Below are 22,436 nucleotides of genomic sequence, written 5' to 3' on the forward strand. Positions count from 1 at the left end.
ATGGGGACAACACAAGGAGCAGTGACACACTCCTGGTTGGCATGGTCAGCAGTGGTCACACCACACCAGCAGCCTAAAACATTTTTTTGTTTTTCAGATGCATCACGGCACAGGAGAGTTTTACAAGGAGCGAGGGGGCACTGCAGAAGACATATTTCCAGCTTCCTTTTCCAGAATAGGAGGAAATCAGTGTATTAATGAGATTTAGACTAATACACACTACTAGGATTAGATCAAGAATACTCACACAGCATAGGTTTCTAATATTAAGCTGAAAAAATAGATGACACTGCTAGTTGCTTTTAGTGACACTAAATACTAGAGAGTGACTTGCTTGTTCTTCAACATTAGGACCTCAGACACTTTCTGTTGTATAGAAGTTGCTACTTCATTGGGGTTGTGAAATATGAGTATCCCAGCTCCTATATATACCACTAGCTCTGCCTGATACTGCAAGACTGTTACGGGATGGCTACATGGCCCATGGAAGCAAGCCTGAGGATGAGGGTGGGCTTCAGAGCCTAAGCGGCAACTTTGAAACACTGACTACACAGTTATTTTTAGAGCACTAGTGGGAGCCCCTTAGCCCAAGTCTGCCAACCTGGGCTGGGAGGCTTGCTCCTGTGGGCTGTGTAAACATACTTTCACTCTCTGGGATATCTGTATCTTTACCTAAATAGATGGCATGCTTTCCTTCTGTACTTATGCTGAAAAATCTTTCCCATTTTTATTTTTGCTCCACCAGGGTTCACAGCTCTGCATGTACTTTCTCCTTAACTGTGAAACTGCAGAGCCAAAGTATTATTAGATATTAGCCTTGTGTTTTCTGAGCCAGGGGATTTAGGGTACAATTGATTTTAAGATTGCTGTGTTTGTACTCTAGCTTTAAACAGCAGGGAGCTGCATTTCCAAGAATGTCATTGGTGGGGGCCATTGATTCCTTCCTTGAGGATCACAATGTGCAGATTACTCCTTAAATTTCTCTTTTCTGTATCTCCCGTGTTCTTTTCTGATACCATTAGTTTGTGCTCGAGCTTCTGCAATCTTTGCTGAAGCTGAGGGTACTCATTCTCCATCAAATAGCCCCCTCTCTGCCTCTTCTACCCACAGTATGCAGTAATTAAGCTCTCCTGCTATATTTTGACTGAGAGATGTGGTAACATTGATTGTGGAGTGGAGAGCATACGTCAGGACTGACGTTATTTTAGGATTAACACATTTATTTTAGGATTAACATGTTTAGTTACTGCTTCTGAAATTTTTTTAAATTTAACTACTGAAACTCTACCAAGATCACCTGAACTGCAGCCTTCTTTTGAACCTTGCCCTAGTGTATGTTCAAATTTACCAGCCTTGGGACATTTGTGTGTCTTCTTGAATTGATGGCTAGATTTTTTCCATGTTTGGAAACCAATATTGGTCTGAGCACATTCTTTGCTTGACAATTATTTGGTTTGGTTTTCACTTCACTACAGTGTCTTACAGTGGAGTTACATTCTGAAAGGTGACTTGTAAAAAATAGCTCCATGGGGTTTGACATGGATTGTATCTCAATGACTCCATATTAAATGTGCTAATTTTACCAATAAAGAGATACTTTCTAACTGCTAGGCCTGCAAGCTCAGCCTGAGTTTTGGCAGCCAAACTGCCTGCCTTCAGGATTGTGCCTCATCACCAGCAATAATGATTTTGCAGGTTTGATGCTGCCCTCAGTTATACCTCTTCACCCAAGGCCCTGCACTTGACCTCTTCCCCCCGAGGCCCCACCCACTGCTTGCATGGGGTGAGGAGGCGGAGAGGAGTGAGCAGGGGATGACGGGGTGGAGAGGCGTGAGTGGTGGGCAGAGCCTTTGGGGGGAAGAGGCTGAGCAGGGGCAGGGCCAGAGTCTCAGTGCTGGAGCCCCTTCTGAGTGTGGGCCTGACCCCTCGACGCTATTGGTGCCATTATAAGCTGTGTGCACCTCCATGCCCTCAATTACACCTGTGTAACCCTATTGCCTTCAGTGGAATTGTATTGTTTAAGAAATGGCAGCATTCAAAGACAGTGGGGGTTGGATAGTTGGTCTTGAAACTGAAATTCAATGAACCATTTTGGTGAGGATGCAGGTATGAGCCAGAACAGAATCTGGTGCACACACACAGGTCCTGCAGAGCAGACAGTAGAAAAGAGCAGTAAACATTTATTTGTCACCAAATTGAGCAAATTTGTGCCTGCATGCAGAATGGAACTGCGCTTTAAGGACATGGAAGCTGAGATGTGAAGTATCCTACTCTGAGTTGTCTCTGTATTACCCTTCCCAATTAATCACAAGTACTGTTCAAGCCCGTGTAACTCTAAAAGTTCTGGAGAAACAGAAATCTTGACCTCGAAATTAAACACTGAATATTTAACATCACTGTAAAGTTGATTTTACTATATGGTGCTGAAACTTGGAGACTTATTAAAACCATATTATCTGAACTCTACGTTTTCATAAACAGCTGCCTTAGACAAATCCTAATGACCAGATGGCCAAAAAAAATTATCACAAATGAAGAACTCTGAAGGAAGACAAAGCAGAAACCAATAGGAGAGGAAATTATGGAATGAAAATGAAGATTACTAGGACAACACAGAGGACAGACTCAAGTAATATAACAAGACAGACATTAGACTGGAACACCCAGGGCAAAAGGAGATGAAATAGACCATGGAAACACACAATAGAAGGAGAAATGAAAGATCAAAATTACATAGGAAGAAGCTAAGGCCAGGTTCAGGGCCAGATTTAGGGGCAGGCAACCCAGACAACTGCCTGGGGTGCTGGGCTTGGGGGTTGCCAGGCTTGGAGTGCTGTTTATGTTGTTAGCAACAAAAGAGAAAATAGAATATTTGAAGGAAAATGTTTCAAATATTCTGTATGTGGATTCATTTTTCACTAACCTTCTAGAATATTCTGGACTTTTGTAGAATCTCATGGAGCCTTCCAGACTTTCTGAGAACTACATTTTTCTTGAACCTCCTAAAATGTTGTCAGCTGTGCCCTTGCGAGTATTTAAGGAGTGAGGAATTGCCAGTCAGTCAGTGAGATATAAGAATGAAGTGAAGTGAAGCTGAGATACTGTGAATCTTGTTTTATTGTGTAATTGCATAAGTGTACTTGTGTTTTAAGACTTGAAGACTGTAAGTAGCAACTAACAAAGGACATATTTAATGAGACACCAGAAATATTTATTGAACCCATATCTATGCAACAATGTAAAAGAAATACTGTTACTTCTTTTGCCATACTTAACACTTAATATTTGATGACTTTCTAAGACTGTGGAACATCGACTTTTGCTCTCCCTAATACTGTCTGTTTTCCCCTGTGGAAAATAAAAGATGCCCCTGAAGAAGCCTTCAGGAGCTCAGCATAGGAAATGAAAAGCTCCATTGCAATCTAATTTGCAGCAAAGGGCAAATTTGATGGGAAATATCTGAAACAGCACAACAGAGACCAGGCTTTAGGTCAGGAATTGGCAACCTTTGGTACGTAAGCCCCCTGGCAGGCCGGGCTGGTTTGTTTACCTACTGCGTCCGCAGGTTTGTTCGATCGCAGCTCCCACTGGCTGCAGTTCACCATGGCAAAGCCAACCGGAGCTATGGGAAGCAGCACGCGCTGAGGGATGTGCTGGTTGCCACTGCCCGCAGCCCCCTTTGGCCTGGAGCGGCGAACCACGGCGAGTGGGAGCAGTGATCGGCCGAACCTGCAGACACGGCAGGTAAACAAACTGGCCTGGCCCGCCAGGGGGCTTACCCTGGCGTGCCGCATGCCAAAGGTTGCCGATCCCTGCTTTAGGTAGTAGCGATTGTCCCAGTACTGAAGAAATTGAGGAGTCAAGTGTAGATGATGGAAGTCCTATTACTAAGGAATTAACAGATTTACCTGAAGATAAGGATGGAAATGTGAGGAAAATGATGATGGCAGCATAAAGGAGGTGATGATAAAGAAGTATGTGACTCACATGAAAAGGAGACTAATGACAGATAAAAATATGGTTTACATGAGAAGGAGAGAAATGATAAAGAAGAGTCAGCCTCACATGATGACAGAAACAGCAATGAGAAAAATGGCACATCACAAATTGATATATCAGGTCCTGCTTTATGGTTGGCCATCCTACACTCTGCCAATATTGATCATACAATTTTGAACTGGCCAAGCAAAACTGAGGATATTATGTTTCCAAAAAATGAGCAGAAGCGACACTTCTCAAAGTCAGACTGCGAAAGTGTGCTTGAGAATGGTGAGAAACTGAATTGGTGTTGGCTAGTTTACTCGAAATCAACTGACAAATTGTTCTGTTTTTGTTACAAAATATTTGACAAGAATGCCAAATCTTTGCATGTGCTTTCCAGGTACAATTACTGGCACAACTTAGCTGATGCTCTGAAGCAACATGGAAAGTAACCTGGCCATTTTATGGTCTATTCCAAATGAATGGAGTTCGAATCCAGGCTCAAGCTGAGTAAATGCATAGACACAGAAAACCTGCACATTATTAATGTAGAAACCCAGCACTGGAGGAAAGTGCTTGAGCATCTGATCTCAATTACCCTCTTCCTTGCAAAGAATAATTTGACTTTCTGGGGCTCATCGGATAATTTGTTCACTGAACATTTCCTTGGTTTGGTAGAGCTCCTTGGGAAATACGATGATGTCATGCTTGAGCACCTACATCTACTACTTTGCAAAGACACTATGGACCATGACTGCAGCAAAATAATTCAAAACATATTGATGTGGCTCGGCAAAGTGAAGTACTATGCCATAATAATGGACTGCACTCCCGACAGACGCTATCACTGCTGCCAAAGAAATAGAGAACAACTGAAGAGTTGAGCCTGTCTTCAAGGAAACTCATATTCATTGGAAAAAGAGATAGTTTGGTTATAAGGGCAGAGATGAGGTGATGGGAAGCTCAGAAGAAAAATTCAGAATAGATGTTTTTTGCTCACTCATTGACACTGCTTGAGTATCCATCTAGGAAAGGTTTGGACAAATGAAGCACCACAAAAAGACCTGTTTTTTTTTTTTTTTTTGTATAACCTTAGTATACTGCTGGTGGACAGGAAAATACTTTTGAAAAATTGTATGGACCTTCACTGGAGGTGACATATGGGGAATGTTTGGATGTCAATGTTAAAGACCTCTATATTGAATTGGACAACCCGTCACATATTGCAACCCAGGAAGCACACTTCACTCCAAGTTCTCCAATTCATCCATGATGCAGTGCTGAAGGATACTTCTTCTAATGTGGATAGCTTTGAGTATTCTGCTCACGCTGCCAGTCACAGTCGTGAGTGGTGTGTGCAACTATTCAAAGCTCAGCCTCATAAAACATATCTTCAGTCGACGATGATCAATCATGCATGCATATTGTACATCCAAGTACTAAAATGGGCTATAAATGTAATAAAAATAATGTATTCAAAAGTTTAACAAATGGGAAGTGGGGAGGACTGAAAATGCTCCTTACCTGGTCATTTGGTCTAGGACTGCCCCTGGGCAGGTCTACACTAAAAAGTTAAGTCAACCTCACTATATAGCTGAGGGGTAAATCCACATCCCTGAGTGATGTAGTTAAGCTGATTAACCTCCAGTGTAGACAGCATTACTTTCCTCAACTTAGTCATGGTAAGAGGGCTTGCAAGGGACAGAGGAAACACTACAAGGAAACCTGAAAGTATATCTTTAGAAGGGAGGCACCGATCCCACGAATTGGAAAAGCTGCCTGGCAATAGACTGCAATGGCATTGTATCATATACTGAGCCTCAGCCTGTTTTGAAGAGAATCGCCTTGCTCAAGAGGCTGCGAAACATCAGGGAAGGAAGCAAAGTGTACAGCATCCTGGCCAGCAATTGTGCTCTCTCCGAGCAACTACCTGTCATCTACATGGAAAAAAATGTAGCACATGGATTAGATTCCTCAGCCATCATAAGTCTCATCAATGACTTTTTTCTCCTTGGCAGACATCATCTTTGTATCGAGGGATAGCTGGCGATGAGTGAAGACATAGCTTAAGACTGCAGCAGCAAAGATGGAGGGCAGTGGTGAAGGCCCTATGATTCGCATGGAATAGAGAGTATCAGAGGGGTAGCCGTGTTAGTCTGGATCTGTAAAAGCAGCAGAGTCCTGTGGCACCTTATAGACTAACAGACATATTGGAGCATGAGCTTTCATGGGTGAATACCCACTTCGGACATGCATCCGACGAAGTGGGTATTCACTCACGAAAGCTCATGCTCCAATACCTCTGTTAGTCTATAAGGTGCCACAGGACTCTTTGCTGCTTTTATGGAATAGAGAGGCATAAAAAGATAAGAGACTTATGTGTGGTATAGTGCAGAGAAAACATCTGTAAAGTCTCTGCTACTAGCCACGTTGAGGGGGATGGTCAGGGTGAGGAGGGAATATGGCAGGTCTCCTGCTGAGAAATGGCTGACGCTGAGTGCTTGGGTGCTCACTATCCCATTCTCTCACAGCTGGAGCCTCCACGACTGCCCCTTTTATGCAGGAATATGTCCTACAAAAATGGTGCTCTAGAAATAGCCAAGTTGCAGAAGACATATTTTTGCCATTTTTAGTGGCTGAAATACACCAAGAGAGTTTAAAATGACCAGCAACCCAAGTAAAAAAGAACAGGAAATGAAAGAAGCATTCATCCTATCAGGAGTAGCTCCATAGCTCTAGCTTTCCATGGCAGGATGAAAACTTTCTGTCTGCTTTGGCACAAAACACCAGTAGTGCTGTCCTTTTAAACCTGGGTGTGTATGAATGCATATATTGTAAAATGGAGTAAAGAAGAATGGTATTTTAAATGGTTAATTTTGTTCTGCAGAAAGCAATTCCTCCACTTGTCAGCAGGAGTTAAATTTACAAGCTCCAGGCAGTCTCTCTCTCTCTCAAAAAATCAAACCTGCTCTTAGAAAATATAGAGCAAACATCATGTAATTGAGGACTGTGACCTCTTGTGAGCTGTGTCCTTATTTGACAAGGCAAGCGCTTAAATACTGAGCATTTGCTCAGAAGCTGATATAAAATGTTGAATTAATCTTATTTCTTATGATGGGCTAACTCCAACTTTCAGGAGCTCTGATTCAGTAAGGTATTTAAGCACACTCGTAGCTTTTGGCATCGTGAATATCACCATTGACAGCAGCAGGATTAAAGTTAGGCACATACTGATGTACCTTGCTGAATCAGGGCCAGGGAGACCTGTAGCTGGATCTCAATAGACAGCAGTAAGGGGCAGTGTGGGATTTGCGTTGCATGAGTGCAAGCACAGTGGGAGGGCAGAATTCACACCTGAACTCCCTGGTGCACAGCACTTCATTCCTTTATGGGATGCCGCTTGCTCTCCCATATAAGTCCATCTCTTTGGGCCGCTGTGGAGAAATTTCTTCATGCTCATAAGAGACTTCTGAGCGCTGAGTGCCGGTGAAAGCAACCTGTGTGCAACATTCTGCAATTTTGTATGAGATATATGGGAGCAGGATGTCTTCCATAAACTGCCAGTTTGATTTTACAGGCTTTTGAAAATTATGCCTTCTAAGGAAAATCCATAATTAACTTGATGTTCTGGAATTCAGATCTTTGCTTTGTGACACGTACATTAGTGGATGTCTGTGTTTAGTTGGATAGATGTGTCCATCCTTCTAGCTAGAGCTTCTGCTTCTGAGATAGCTGCTATGCTTTAAATACTCCTCTTAAGGGGGAAGTACCTCTTCTGTTTTATGTAATCTTCAGTTCCACATATTTTGAAACTATACAACTTGTATTGGTGATGGTGAGGGGGGCTCTAAATTTCCATTTGAGAGATCTCTTTGAACCACTATGGTGCAGAAACAGCAGATATTCATATCTGGATCAGAGAAGCCATTTGTAACATGGATTTAAGGTTCAGAGGGAAAGCAGCCAGCCCTGTAGAGAAAACTAGCAGGGAGGTGCTAGCACAGCTTGGCAGCATCATGTTATTGGGTCTGATTACCAGCTAGGGAATATACATGAAGGCCCCAGCTCCCTAAGGGAGCCTGTGATTAGGAGAGGGCCAGGAATAAATTCTTCTGAGACTACAGTAGAAGACCGTGAGTGGCGTGGGAGCCCTGTAGCCCACTTCCTATTGGGTGGATGTCTAGTCCATTAAGCTGCCAGAAGCCAGGGAGCCCCACAATCAAATAGGGTTATTGAGAATAGGGTTATTACATTATTTTGTTGCTCCAAGTTTCCGTTTTTTGTACTGGAGAATAAACAGGTCCCTGAGGTAAAGACCATGAACTAAACTTTGCAGTGCTGATTATTTTCCCAGGCTGGTGACTGAGTCCACCAGCCTACACCATTTTTCAGTGCCACAACTGGAGGAAATTAAAAAAAAGGTTTCCTTTTTATAACTTATAGATCAACTCCACAGATCTGCTAGGAGGATTTTGGCATATGTATAGTAAAAAACATGATGTGACAATACTGAGGCACTGCATTTGAGAGATGAACAAATAACCTATCATAGCCCAGATAATGAATAGCATATGTTTGCAGTGAAGAAGAATGTTTGGGGAAATAGACCACTTCTGCTTAAAATGATAAGTGTGGAGGATAATCTTATAAAGAAAAAAGAACAGTTTAGAGCAAGAGTGGCTCCTATTATTCAAATTGACCTTTGGTGTGGGAAACCTATCAGGGAACATCTCACTGTATTATTTTCCAGATGGGAATAATACCCTGTGAAAAAAGTACAGTTTATTATGGGAACAAATACTCTGTCATTCATGATCTTCAGTCATCCTATTCTGACAATAGACTGCAGCATTGCAGTCTGTACTTGTACTTGTTGCGAGTGGAAAGTTTGTTCAGTATGTCCAGGGCCGGCGCTTCCATTTAGGAGAACTAGGCGGTTGCCTAGGGCGCCAGGATTTGGGAGGGTGGCATTTTGCAGCCGTCGGCAGCAATTCGGCAGTGGGGGGTCCTTCTGCGCTCCGGGTCTTCATTGGCAATTCTGCGGCGGGTCCTTCACTCGCTCCGGGACCCACCACTGAAGTGCCCTGAAGACTGGGAGCACGGAAGGACCCCCCCCCGCAGAATTGCCACCAACGACCGGGGGCGTGGAAGGACCCCCACCTAGGGTGCCAAAAACCTTGGCGCCGCTCCTGAGTATGTCAAATCACAATTGTCACATACTGCTGCAATGGGTTATTGAAAAACAAACAAACCCCAGATCTGTCATACTATCTATGAGAAGATGCCAGGAAAACAAGTATTTAAACAATTCAGAGTTGAACATAAAAGTTACAAACTATACAAAGAAATAACTGCTAATTACATCAACGGTGCTGGAAGAAAATGAGCATGCACAGATCACATATGTGACTATTCTGAATATGTGATTGTTATAAGAAATACCTGTGAAAGAAATGCTCTGAAAATGAACCAAAACTCTAACTCATAATAAAACTACCAAAAAAAAATCTGAATTTTGATACCCAGCTAAGGATCACATAATAAGATAACTGCAGGGCACTCGTGAAATAACATGTTGTTAAATATTGCTATGTAGTACATTATGACCATATACCACTGCTATTGGAAATACTGAGAATTATGAGGTAACTCATATTCCCAGTGCTCTGTACCAACCAACTTTAAGAGTTCTGGCCAGACATCCCAGGATTTGTTTACACTAGGAGATGCTAGATAAAGTTTTCTGTTGTTGCGGTCAGTGACCGGGTGGCTGTTGGTAGGAATGCTGGGATATACGGAATAAAAGACTGACATGTCACATAGAACTTCTCTGAACAAGATTAGAGAACATAGAGTGGGATCCATGAAGGGTGAGGCTATGTCTACACTTGCAATTGAAGGACAAAACTTCTGTCTTTCAGAGGTGTTAACTCCCCCACCATTGAAAGATGAAAGTTTTTCCGCGACAAGTGCCTGTGTGAATGGGAGGGTTGCAAGACTGAGCATCATGGTGCCTAACTTTTAGGCTCCTAGAAAATCTCAGGAACCACGCTGAGATCCATAAAGCCAAGTTTGGCCCTTAGGATTCCTATACAATGAATGGGGAGAGACAGGTGCCTTAGAATATGATCCAGAAAGCCAGTAAAGTAGACGAGGAGCTGACTAAACTAACCAATGGGAGATACTGACCAGAGATGAGTGTGACAAAGTCTGCCCTGCTCTTGGATATGTGCTTAAGTCTGGGCTGCATGGAAGAGACTATCTCTGCTTGTAATCCACAAGTGGATTCCCGTCTCTTGGAGTCAGGCAGATGAGGCCCATTTTATTTGCTTGAGAACTGATCTGTGGCTGTGGAAGCCCATAGGAGGTAGAATTTGCCTTCCTTGGACCTCTGCCTCACCTTAACCCTCCCCACTTTACAACCGTGTTTGAGGGCACTTCTCTTCCAGCTGTGTTTTCCCTTCTAATGATGTGGAAGGATTACTCTTTTTTTTCAGTGATACCTCTGTTTAGGATTTTGTTTGTTTTTTCCATTGTCTGTGGTATGTTCTAATTCCTACTGTTTGTTATTAGGATTTTGTATTCATTCTCTGTGTTTCCTGACAGCCCTGCTGGCACTGGTAGGTGCTTTATTAAATAAAATGATTATCCCAACGGTCACATTGCCTTTCTGTAAGTGGAGATAGCTGTATCATTAGCCTGACACCCAGTTACGATGTTTGGAAAGGCATACTTGTATCCCTAAAGACCACAGACATGACAATACACAGAGGTGCCCACGACAGGAAAAGATACACACCTTCTCACTATGTCTGATGGGAACTATGATATAAAGATGGAGCTTTTAAGAATCACGCCTGGCTGTCCCTGCTAATCAGGCACTTGGCCATGCTGAAATAAGCACCTCCTAAATAATGAATCAAATTTATTTATAAGAAATGAGTGGAAAAAGCTTCTGCTGAAAACTTTTCTACCTAGGAAATATAGGCCCCCTGAATTTATTTTTAGTTTTTCATTCAGTGGTTTACTTGCACAAATAATTGAGTGTCATTATTAGCAAAAATCCAACATAGTTTTTTTTCAAGTAGCTCATTTTACATAAAATAATTTCATTTTCCACCAAATACATTTAAGTTGTGAATGAGCAGTTTTCCTGGGAACTATAATTGATAAGCAAGGCATAGAACAGCGGTGTAGGTTCCACAACTACTAAAATACACATGCACTTGTTATAGATGACTTTTGCTCCTGCAATTGCTATATATGCAGGCAAATTTGTGGTTTCCCAGGTACATTGGTTTTCAGGCATTTTGAGAGGTAGATAATCATTGTACATGCAGCTGAAAATACAGCCTAAAATGTTAAAGTAATTGATACACAGATATCAGTTGAATTATTATGTTATTACTTTCCCCTTGGGAGGGAGGGGAATTGTTTTGCACACTGGCTCACTGATCTATAACTTTCAAATAATTCTTCATTATGAGCCTCTTCATGGAAAAAAAAGTAGAGGCCAATGGGATGCTTGTTCACTTTCCACGTGTCTAATATTCACATCACAAGTGCAATTTTTTGAAGTCTACCACCTTTGGTGAATGATGGACAGTATGCATTGACGCCAGAGTAGATAGTCAAGCAATTGAAAATTATACATTACTGTACAAAAGAAAAAAAATTGCAGGCAGCCCTTTTGAAATATTGATGCTGTTCTTTCAAAATGCTTATAAAATCCAAATGTTAGAGATGTATTTTAATTTAAACAGCTTAAAATTGTGAATTAACAATTAACTGAGCCTTAATCATCTTGATCCTTTTTTCCACTGTGTACAGACATCTCTTCCTTGACACAGTGATTTCCACATACAGTTAATTTTAATATCATCCCCTCTGCAGTGTTTTCGGAAAGGCTGTCTGAGCACATTTGCATTAGTAGGGCTTTGAACATTTAAAGCCCTCTGAGATCTCAATTTTCTCTAGTCAGTGCAGAAACATCACTATTCTGTAATTCTTGAAGCATTTTCCCCAGCTACTGATGACTGTTTGCACACTAATAATAGAGCCACAGAAGAAGGTAATATATGATGTGAAAATGTTGGAGAAAAAGAAAAAAACCCCAAGCAGTCACGATTACTTTCAGAGACAAAGCATTTGGCAAAAGAATCCTCTGCTAAAATTAACCGTACTGGCAAATACATGTAAACCTAACTTGCTATGATATTCCATACCTGGTAATGCATTAGTATATGCATGATGTAATCATATATTTCTCCAGCAAGTCTGCTTTCTGGTCTCCAGGGAATAATGACAAACTGAATTCCTAGTAAGGGCACCAGAATTAGTGTGGCTCTGACAGCTTTCATGTACATGTTGGACTCAGCCCGATGAGTATCTCTTAGCTTTGTCACCAGAACTCGGACAATGTTAAGCAAAAAGAAAAAATTTACCTGAAAAAACAGAGTCTTTATTGGTAAAACACTCAAATTAAAATACAAAACCCAGCACGACAACAAAACACAGCTTCATGGCCCCATCAGAGCTCATAACAACAGCTCATTGTGATTGACTTACAGACCAAACTATGTAACCTTGGGTGTCTTAACACACCTACTGCCAGATTTACATCAATGGAAGATATGTTCCCTAAATCCCTTTTTAGGCAATAAAGGCTCAATCCTGTAAGGTGCTGAGTTCTCTGGCTCCAATCCGGCAAAGCACTAAAAGTATGCCCACTGAATACCATGGTACTACTCATGTGCTTAAAGTTAAGCATGCGCTTAAGTACTTTGCTGGTTTGGGGCATTAAGGACAGAATTTTCAGAAGGGCTCAGCACTCACTTTTGTGGTCAGATATTCAGATGAACTCCTGCTAAAGCCAATGGGAGCTGTGCATGCTTATTGCCTCTGGAAATCAGGCCATCTGGTCCCTAAGGAAATGGTACAGCCTGAGTATAAGTAGAATGTGGACTTTCCATCTCTCTAGTACAGCTAGCGCATCTACTTTCACATTGATGGCATGATATCATGTACATAGCAGTGACAGATTCTGCTCTGTAACAGGCTCTTTTCAGATTTTTGAAAACACTGAAATGATTTTGCTGTATTACTCAGAGCTATATTAAAATAGTTGTAACTCCATAAATAGACGAGAGAGGGTATCTGGGCCTTCCACCGTGAAAAGCCATGATCAGAAAAGCTTTAATATTGTAACTACTGGGAAATACCTCAAATGTTTTACATTTGTGCTCTGCTTAATGAGGAATAAAAAATGATTTCTGTGTCCCCACTTGCCACTTATTCTCCAGGCTTCCCCCAGACTTCACTGACTCAGATCGCCTAACTTTCACTTTCAGAATTCCTTCAGGCAACTGATTAAAAAAAATGTCTACCAAGATAAAAAGATGTGACTCCTTTGAACCTCCCTGCCATGCTCTGTTTCTGATGGACAAAGAGCAGATATTATGTTTCCATGACACATCCATATTATGCATAGCACAGTCTCAAACCAGCTATTATAATGCAGCCCCTACAACCTCAAAGGCAGAGGAGCTTTTTCTGGATGGGTAAGGAAATAAGTAGCTCCCTTAAAGATCACCCTCCCTTGTGGATTGGGGTGGTGGTGGGGAGGCATTACCTGGGATGGTGAGGCTCCCATAAACCATTGACCCCCTGCACACCCACGAGAAGCAATTTAAACTCTGTCTTTCCAGGTTAAGAGCCTTCTCATGCCTGGATTAGCTCTATTTTAAAGAAAAAGATTAACTTTTCCCTAGAAACATGATAGATAGATAGATCTTCTTCTTAGGGTATCTGAAATATACAGCACTGGAGAAGAGTATTAAAAATCTGAAAAGTCTTATGTGCCCTCTGTCAGACCTCAGCATTATGACAGCAGAAATTTTTTTAGGCTGCTTTAATAAATCTGGTGCTGTGAGCTAATTTCCCTCTAAGCTGCACAGCCGTGCAGCAGGCTATAAAGGTGTGATGAAGGTGAGGAATTTTCTAGTGTTTTACATGAACAGTGTGGGTGCACACCTCAGTTTCCCTGTGTACTGCATGTTTAATAAGATGGTGGGAGAGGGTTTGTTGTTGCAGAGGACCAGGTGTGACCTTGCCTAGCACCTGGGATCCTGGACAATGGCCTGGAGTTGAGGGATCCTAGGGACCGGTGACCTGGTGACCAAGCCCAGCTTGGAAGACAGCCAGCTCTGGCCAGTGGAAGGACAATGGGCTGAGGAGAGAGGACCCCAGTTACCTGACCAACCAGTTCCAGCTACAGGGGGAACATAGGATGGAGGAGAAAGGGCCCCAGCAACCTGTTTACCTGGGATGGAAGACAGAGGATGGGGAGGAGCTGTTGGGGACAGTGATATAGGATGCCTCGGCTGGAAGGAGGAGGCTGCTGGACTGGCAAGAGAGAGCAGCCAGAGCTCACTTGGATGCAGGAGAGACCTAGATGTACTGTGCTGAGAGATGCTAGGCCTGAGGGCCTGGTGAGTTTCCTGTGCTGGGTTCAGATGCTCAATAAATTCTTCTGTTTTACTCTGGCTGAGTCACTCTGGTCTAGAGATCAGGGTTGCATTATTCCCTCCGGGGGTGGAGGACTCAGGGGATACAGAGTGAATGGACTCCCTGAGGGGGCCCAAGGCGAGAGACAGGAGTTCAGAGAGGTGTGATTCCAGGAGGCGGAGGGGCCTGTGACTTAACCCTCGAGAGAGAGTGGCCCCCTGAGAAGGGCTGTCGCACTGAACAGGGTTCCTCCCAGGGACCGTACAGAGCTGGAAGAGAGCATGAGCCCTGTGAGTCTGTGACAAAAGGGCCATTCAGGAGCGCAGCCACAGGGGTCCGGGGAGAGGGGAGCAAGTTGGGGGCATGCAGGGCTGCTGCAGGGAGAGGCACCTCTCCCCTATCCCTGGAGCTGCTGCTGGCGGGGAGAAGTGCCTCTCCCTGGGAGCTGCTGCCAGCAGGGAGAGGGCTGTGGGGAGTCCTCTGGCCCCAGCCCCAGGTCAACCTGCACCCCAAACTCCTCATCCCTGGCCCCACTCCACAGCCCGCACCCCCAGCTGGAGCCCTCACCCTCCTTTACCCCAGCCCGGAGCCCCCTCCCACACCCTGAACCCCTCATTCCTGGCCCCACCCTAGAGCCCTAAGCCCCAGCCCTCACCCCCCTGCTCCCTAACCCTCTGCCTCAGCTCGGAGCCCCCACTCCGAATCCCTTGGGCCCACCCCGTCACATGTCACCTCCATAGTGGTGCACATAACAAAATTCAAGTGGATATAAAAAATTAGAGGGAACATTGGCTGTGTGTGATTGTAAAGAGGAGGAGCTCTCTGAGTATTCTCATTCAAGGCAGGAAAATTTGTTACCTCACCAAGCAGGGTGACTTGTTTTCACAAGTGCTATATTACAAAACTGTCATGTGTAGTTTTCCATTTCCCATATGTGATTAGAACAATTAACCTTAGAGCGTAGACAGTAAGTTATTTTCCAGACAATTTTTAGGAAGCATACTGCGGCTTAGTATTGCTGAAATCCAATAACAGTTCTTAAAGGAGGTTCACAACAAAATTTTAACAATTTTTAACTACACTGAAACAGATCCATGTTCATTTATAGATATTTCCACAATGCTCATCACCATCTCATTTGATCTCTCAGAAAAATAATGTGGATGTCTGCAAGTAGATGTCGGACCCCAAGCCAATGAAAGCTGAATCTGTTGGGATGCTGACACAGTGCATCTGGCTGACAAATGGAGATAGGACTAATGTTTGGTTTGAATAAAAACTTTCCCAAAATTTCAGGGTGTTCAGTTCTGTTATACCAGTTTGAGTATCTTGAGTAATAGGACAGTGGAACTAACGGGTTCCCTGATGCATACACATGTCCTATGAACATTAATGGAAGTTACGGGGTTGGTTTTACTATATTGGCAGAACTTGTAGGTAGGTGCCTAGGGTGGCAAGACAGAATGAGTGGGGGAAAAAACCAAAAAAGCAACCTTGGGATTCCTAGCTGCAACTTTCTTGATTTGCCGTCTCGTGCTCTGTGCTTCCCCTACTCAAGCATTCTATTCAGGTTCTTATCCCCCACAGCCTCTTTCTAGTTTAGCTCCCTACCTCTCTTCCCTTTTAGCAGAGCATCCAACAAAAAAGAGTAATTCATCACTGGAACAATTTACCAAGGATAGTGGTGGATTCTCCATTACTGGTAATTTTCTATCTGGTAAAGATCTGTCATGTTTCTAGGGAAAAGTAATTTTAAAATCAAGACTGGATATTTTTGTAGAAGCTATGCTCTAGTTCAAACAGGAATTATTTTGGGGAAGTTCTGTGGCTTGTGTTATGCAGGAGGTTAGACAAGATGATCACAACGTTCCCTTCTGCCTCTGAATTTATGAAAACCAATGCTGAATTATTGACTTGGTCTCAGCACCCTGCCTAGGCTAATCTGAAACATAATTATTTCATTTATACCACATATAATGCAGCACATTTAGCATAAGTAAGGTTCACTGCATAGAATAGAAGAGTCAGTAGTTTAAATAGCTTGGCCACGGGTTTCGAAAGGAATAATGATTTTGGAGGTCTCTGTTTTTAGATTGCCCAACCTGAGACTCCTTGAAGGACTTGATTTTCAGAAAGTGCTGAGCACCCACCCTCTGAAAATCAAGTCCCTTTAAGGGGTCTCAGGTAGGGCATCCAAAATCACTTGCTACCTTTGAAATCCTTGGCAACCTATTTAAGATACAGAATCTTCTATACAATGCAATTTTGCATCATTTCCGGGAAGAGTAACTCAACTGTTAACATAATAACAAATAACATTCTTACCAATAAAGCCGCCATTATGGGTCCATGAACAATATAGAGCAAGTGAGTGTCAACGCTCATCCAGCAGCTGGAGGGAGAATATATTATTAACTCAAACACATTTTTATACATAGCTATAAAATGTGCTAAGTACCTTTAAAATACATACAATACTCACTTGTCATTGAAGTATTTGGCTCTTGCAACAGCATGAATAGATGCTGGCACTAAAGGAAATCCTACAATGATTAAAGGTATAAATCAGCCTTCATATTTTTTGGCATGCAGTTCATGTGACACTAAAAATAACATTTCTTCTTTTTAAAAATCACATATAAATGGGAATTCAAAGCTTTGAGAAAAGAATTATAATTCCATCTGACTTCAGGTCATATGGCTTTCTTGTTGTGAGATACAGAGGGGAATAATTGTGATACTGCTGTCAAAAGTGGCCATGGAGAGGTGTCATGCTACCATCTCAGCTCAAAGCTGCTGTCAGTCATTGCAGGCATGTTGAAATATCTGCAGGGAAAGGGGGAATGGCCAGATACACTGGGGAGGGGAGAGAGGGAGCATGCAGTTCTACGTGAAATATTCCCTTTGGAAATAAGAGTTCCTTGGTATGCAAATCCCCACTGAACAGAGCAGCAGTAACTTATTCTGCATGCGATAAATGACAGTACAGCAACCAGGTTGCTTTCACTGAAGCTGAGGCTCAGGCCCTAGAAAATGTATAGAGTGGAGCCAGGAGTCTTACAAGTGGATGAGATCTTGGAGTGTTTACTCTGCTAATCCTGTTGATTCCCAGCCCCTGTACATTCAGATGGCCCTACTCCACATGTCTATCATTAGTAGAGAGGGCATGGTAGAAATCCCGACTCCTCCTATCCCCATATCAGCTCACGTAAGTCCTTTTTTGACGTGAAAGGGGAGGCTACTGCACTGACAGACTGCTGTAGGGGGCCCATTTTTCTTTTTATGCCAATCCCGCATAAGGAAACCACTTGTACTGGGTTGAAGCATGGAAACCTGTCATGCTCTATTCTCTTCCTAGACCGAAGGAGCAGGCTTGATGTTTTCCAATCATCTGTGTGTGTGTGTGTGTGTGGGGGGGTGTTCTTGAGAATCCTGCATCCAAACCCTTGAATCTCTGGACATCCACGCCATTAACAGCATGGTGATTCAGTAATCAAGCCTTTCCCTCTGCTTGCATGTTACTTCCCATCCCAACAGGCTAAGAACCATGAAAAGGGAGGTTGTGCTAAAATGATAGCATTAATTTATACATTATTTTACTTTGGAAACTGTGATGAACCTGGTAAGCAGGAAACGACCTTATCTAACAAAGCTACACAATCCCTTCCCTTGACCATGTGTGTGGAGGAGGCCCAGAAACATGGAAAGACCCTGACCTGGGATGTGTCCTGGTTCTTAGGATAATGGCAATGGCATGTCAAGCCAGGAGCAGTAAGGAAGCTGGTTGCATGGAGAAACCACCAGGAACTGTGTAGCTCAGGTGTGACTGCTGGGTGCAGGTCTGTGTGGGACTTGTGAGGAAGCAGCAGAGACTGGGAAGGAAGCCAGTACAGAGGGGCCTCAATGAAAGAGATACCACTAAGTGATCCTGGCTTGGAAACCTGCAAGTTCCTATTTGCTTTGAATAGAAGACTGGGCTGAAGAGGGCACCCCAGGCACTAAGCCTGAAGACTCTGAACTCTCTACTGGACTGCCCCAGTGGCCCAAATAAGAGCTGCTATTGTTTACTTTGAGTTGTAAGTGTTTAAGCCTCCATATCGAGGGTATTTGCAACCTTTGCTTTTCTTGCCACCCTGGGAAAATTCTCTCTTTAGCTAAGTGTCTGCATGGTTATTGGAATCCATCTGTACTAGTTATTAGGGGGCTAGCAACTGAATCACCATCAGTGCTTGCCTCTGAGTTACACTGGCACCCCACTAGTACCTTAGAAGTAGTGAATCAGTCATCAAGCGTTTAACTAGGTCAGAGTATTATGGGTTGAGTGGACTTGTAGGCTCTAAAATTTTACATTATTTGGTTACTGAGTGCAGTTATGTGAAAAAAAAATCTAAATTTGTAAGTTGCACTTTCACACTAAAGCGATTGCACTACAGTACTTGTATGAGGTGAATTGAAAAATACTGTTTGTCGTTTTTATGTGCAAATATTTGTAAGCGAAAGTAATATAAAGTGAGCACTGTACGCTTTGTATTCTGTGTTGTAATTGAAACCAATATATTTGAAAATGTAGAAAAGCATCCAAAAAGAGTTCATAAATGTCAGTTGTCATTCTATTGTTTAACAGTGTGATTAAAAACTGTGATTATTTTTTTAATCACCAATTAATTTTTTTGAGTTAATCGCATGATTTAACTGCGATTAATCGACAGCCCTAAAATTAATACATTTCAAAGTGAACCAGTTGAAAAACAGTTTTATTCCTTTCTATAGTAGGAGGAAAGTAGCTCTTTGGATTGCTTGCTTTGGGTGTCAGTGACCTTATCAGTGCTTTTAGGAGAAACACAGAGACCTGAACTCAGGCTTTGGCAAGCTAAGCTTTGTTCAGTTCAGCTTCAAAGAATGCTCAGAGCCAGAAAAGTGAGTATGTCAATATGATGTCATTCTGGTCACTGTATTAGCTCCCTGGGGGTCTTCAAGAGATATCTACTTACTTAGCTGCCAAAATAATTTTTCACTACAGTTAGGACTGCAGAGTCAATGCAGCTACTGAAGAGCAAACTGGATCTTTTTCTGTTTCATGCATCACTAACAACATTATTAGTGATGTTCCAGTTGCAGAATCTTTTTAATGACAATGATGCACAAGAAGAAGCAGGAAAAACATAGCTCCAGATCCCATTTCTATGGAGCCACTTAGTAATTCCAAAATGTACAGGTTCAGGTAAACCCCTGGTTTTATAGGTGTGGTGCTACACACGGTGAGAGTGGTGTTTTATTATTTTGTTAGGTGCATATGCACAGAGAATTTGACTCTACACATTCAAATGTACATCTTAAGCTCACAGTGGAAAGTTTTCATTAGTAAATTACAGTTCAGCAAGCTCATATTTATCTAGCTTTAATTTCCAATGTTACTGTCCAAATTTAGGCCTAATTGTGATCTGCCCTTGTGCAGTTCCACAGAGTTTGGAGCGGTGAACCAGAAGCAGAAACAGTGAATAAAAACTGCTTGGACTTTATTTCTTCCAGGAAGCAAAACACACGGAGAGTGACAGAAGGAGATGAGACCATGATTCAACACTCTCTTTTCCTAGACCTGGGCATGGAGCTGGGCTGGTGCACCAGAAAGAAAAGGGGCAATCTGTACCATCCTTATACATGAAACAGACCGTACACCCCTTGGGCTGACTAAGAAGCCCTGCAGGAGATGGTGCAACTTTAGGCCCCAGGCACACCTCTCTTGGTGATTCCTCAGAGTGGCATGGCTATGTGCTGTCCCCTATATTGGGCTGTGTGAAAAATCACAAATTGTAGCCTCTAGGAAGCATCTGAAAGTAGCCAACCAGTGATAAATATGACAAATCCCTACAAACAAGGCCTGTTCCTGCTACAGCACAAATTGGAGTTTGGCTTGAGTGCACTTCTAGTTACATTGTGAAAGAATCTGTTTCAGCACAGCCCTAGCCAATGATCTCCCATTGAATTAAATGCAGTTCACATTGTTCAAAACAGCAAAACAGAGTGTAACGGAGTGCATTTGAAACTATTTCTCCTGACCAGTGATTTAGGGGTAATTTACTAAAACACTGAAATAATATCTAGTAAAGAAAGGGACCTCAGAAGGGAATATTGCTCCAACAAATCATGCTAGAAATACACAGTTGCCTCAAGGTCAGCAGACAGAACTGATCCAATGATTTTAATTACCTCAGCACAAGGAAGCATGGGAAACTTTCTCAGATATTTTCTTTTCTTTAAAAGCTATGTTTTACCATTGCTTTAGTGGGTCTGGTAAATAAAGCCAGCTCACCTAGTGCTGATATTGACAGCGCTGAAATAAAATCATTATTAAATTTATATAGTGTTGTACATATACAATGTTTTCAAACACAGATGAGTCACATTCACTAGCCATGAAATGAGAATTTACACAACATTTTACTCTGTGAACTAAGGGCCAGCAGGGCCACCCGGGGGGGGACAAGTGGGGCAATTTTCCCCAGGCCCCCACGAGAGTTTTCCGGGGCCCCTGGAGTAGGGTCCTTCACTCGCTCCGGGGGCCCTGGAAAACTTTCACAGGGCTGGGGCCCCCAGAGCTTCTTCCACTCCAGGTCTTCGGCGGCAATTTGGCGGTGGGGGGTCCTTCCACTCCGGGGTGGAAGGACCCCCCGCTGCCAAATTACCACCGAAGCAGGACCCACTGCCGAAGTGCTGGGTCTTCGGTGGCAATTCGGCAGCAGGGGGGCCCCCGCCGTGGGTCTTCGGGGCACTTCGGCAATGGGTCCCAGAGCGGAAGGACCCCCCGCTGCTGAATTACCGCCGAAGCGGGGCCCCCCCACCGCTGAAGACCCCAGACCCCCTGAATCCTCTGGGCAGCCCTGAGGGCCAGTGCCATGGTGGCATGTTTTATAGTGCAGCCATGCCCTAGAACTTCCAGACAACCTTTGGACTTTCTAAGTGGCTACTCCCTTTTAATGTGCCGAAATGAAAAATTTAAATGTGACCCCAAAAGAAATGTATCTGTTTCACTGTTCTCTTGTTTGGGCCTGATCTACCACAATAAATCTGAACTCTGAACTGTGGAGCCTTCACAAGGCCAATGTACTTGCTCTGGTGCAGGCTGAACTATTCAACTGACAGAGACGACGCACATATCTTTCCCCAATTATGAAGTTGTCCAGGGACAAAAAACTTCCCGCTGTTTAGGGCTCATAATGATCCATGCATTTTTAAATCCTAGAGTATGTAAAATCCCTCCCTTCCCATGAACATTGCTAATCTCATAAGAAAGGGAGAGATGATTTCTATCTAATCTGAAATTTATAGGAAGGAGATGTTCTCTGGGGCTTAAACTGGGAGAAGCTTTAAGTTATGTTTAATTCTTAAGGTCTCTGATCAGTAGTGATCCATGGAGTACTGAGTCCCATATAGCTCAGGAGCTGAGGAGGTTGCCACATTCTTAAGAAGTGATCCCTCCCAGTGAAAGGGGTGAAGCATTGCATTCTGCTGTTGCTTTCTGTAAAGGAATCATAGAATCATAGAAGATTAGGGTTGGAAGAGACCTCAGGAGGTCATCTAGTCCAACTCCCTGCTCAAAGCAGGACCAACCCCAAGTAAATCAACCTGTCATGGGAGAAATGGTTGGGGAGGAATTAAGCAACAGATGCAGGTTCAAGCCAGTTCTCATTTTTGTCCCACCTAGTTTATACCTAAGCACATAACTGTTTTTTCCTGGTGAGGTTTGGTTTCTTCCTATCATAAATGAAAAGAAGCTCAGTAGACATGAAACCTGCAGAGGGCGTGCTGGACAGCACAGGGTAAATTCTGTCAGCTGCAGCTTGGGTTTGAAATAGATAGACCTGGGGAAAGAATCCTGAAATGGATATAAATGAGAAGCAGGACAAAGATCCCTGAGCTGCTTCCCAGATGTGTTCGTGAGTTTTGTGATA

At 43.0% G+C, this 22,436-nt stretch overlaps 1 protein-coding gene across 3 annotated transcripts in view; it reads right to left on the minus strand.

The window, feature by feature from the left end:
- Positions 1 to 22,436, minus strand: part of CALCR (calcitonin receptor) — a 243,969-nt gene that overhangs the window by 23,963 nt on the left and 197,570 nt on the right. For all 3 annotated transcript variants that reach the window (XM_050939598.1, XM_050939599.1, XM_050939597.1), the window contains exons 9-11: positions 16,970 to 17,030; positions 16,813 to 16,879; positions 12,207 to 12,425 (exon numbers count right to left, since the gene is read on the minus strand). In XM_050939598.1, the coding sequence (XP_050795555.1) occupies positions 12,207 to 12,425; positions 16,813 to 16,879; positions 16,970 to 17,030 (347 nt within the window). The remainder of the gene's footprint in view (positions 1 to 12,206; positions 12,426 to 16,812; positions 16,880 to 16,969; positions 17,031 to 22,436) is intronic.

The sequence above is a fragment of the Gopherus flavomarginatus genome, chromosome 2 (assembly GCF_025201925.1).
Source record: "Gopherus flavomarginatus isolate rGopFla2 chromosome 2, rGopFla2.mat.asm, whole genome shotgun sequence".
Taxonomy (NCBI): Eukaryota; Metazoa; Chordata; order Testudines; family Testudinidae; genus Gopherus; species Gopherus flavomarginatus.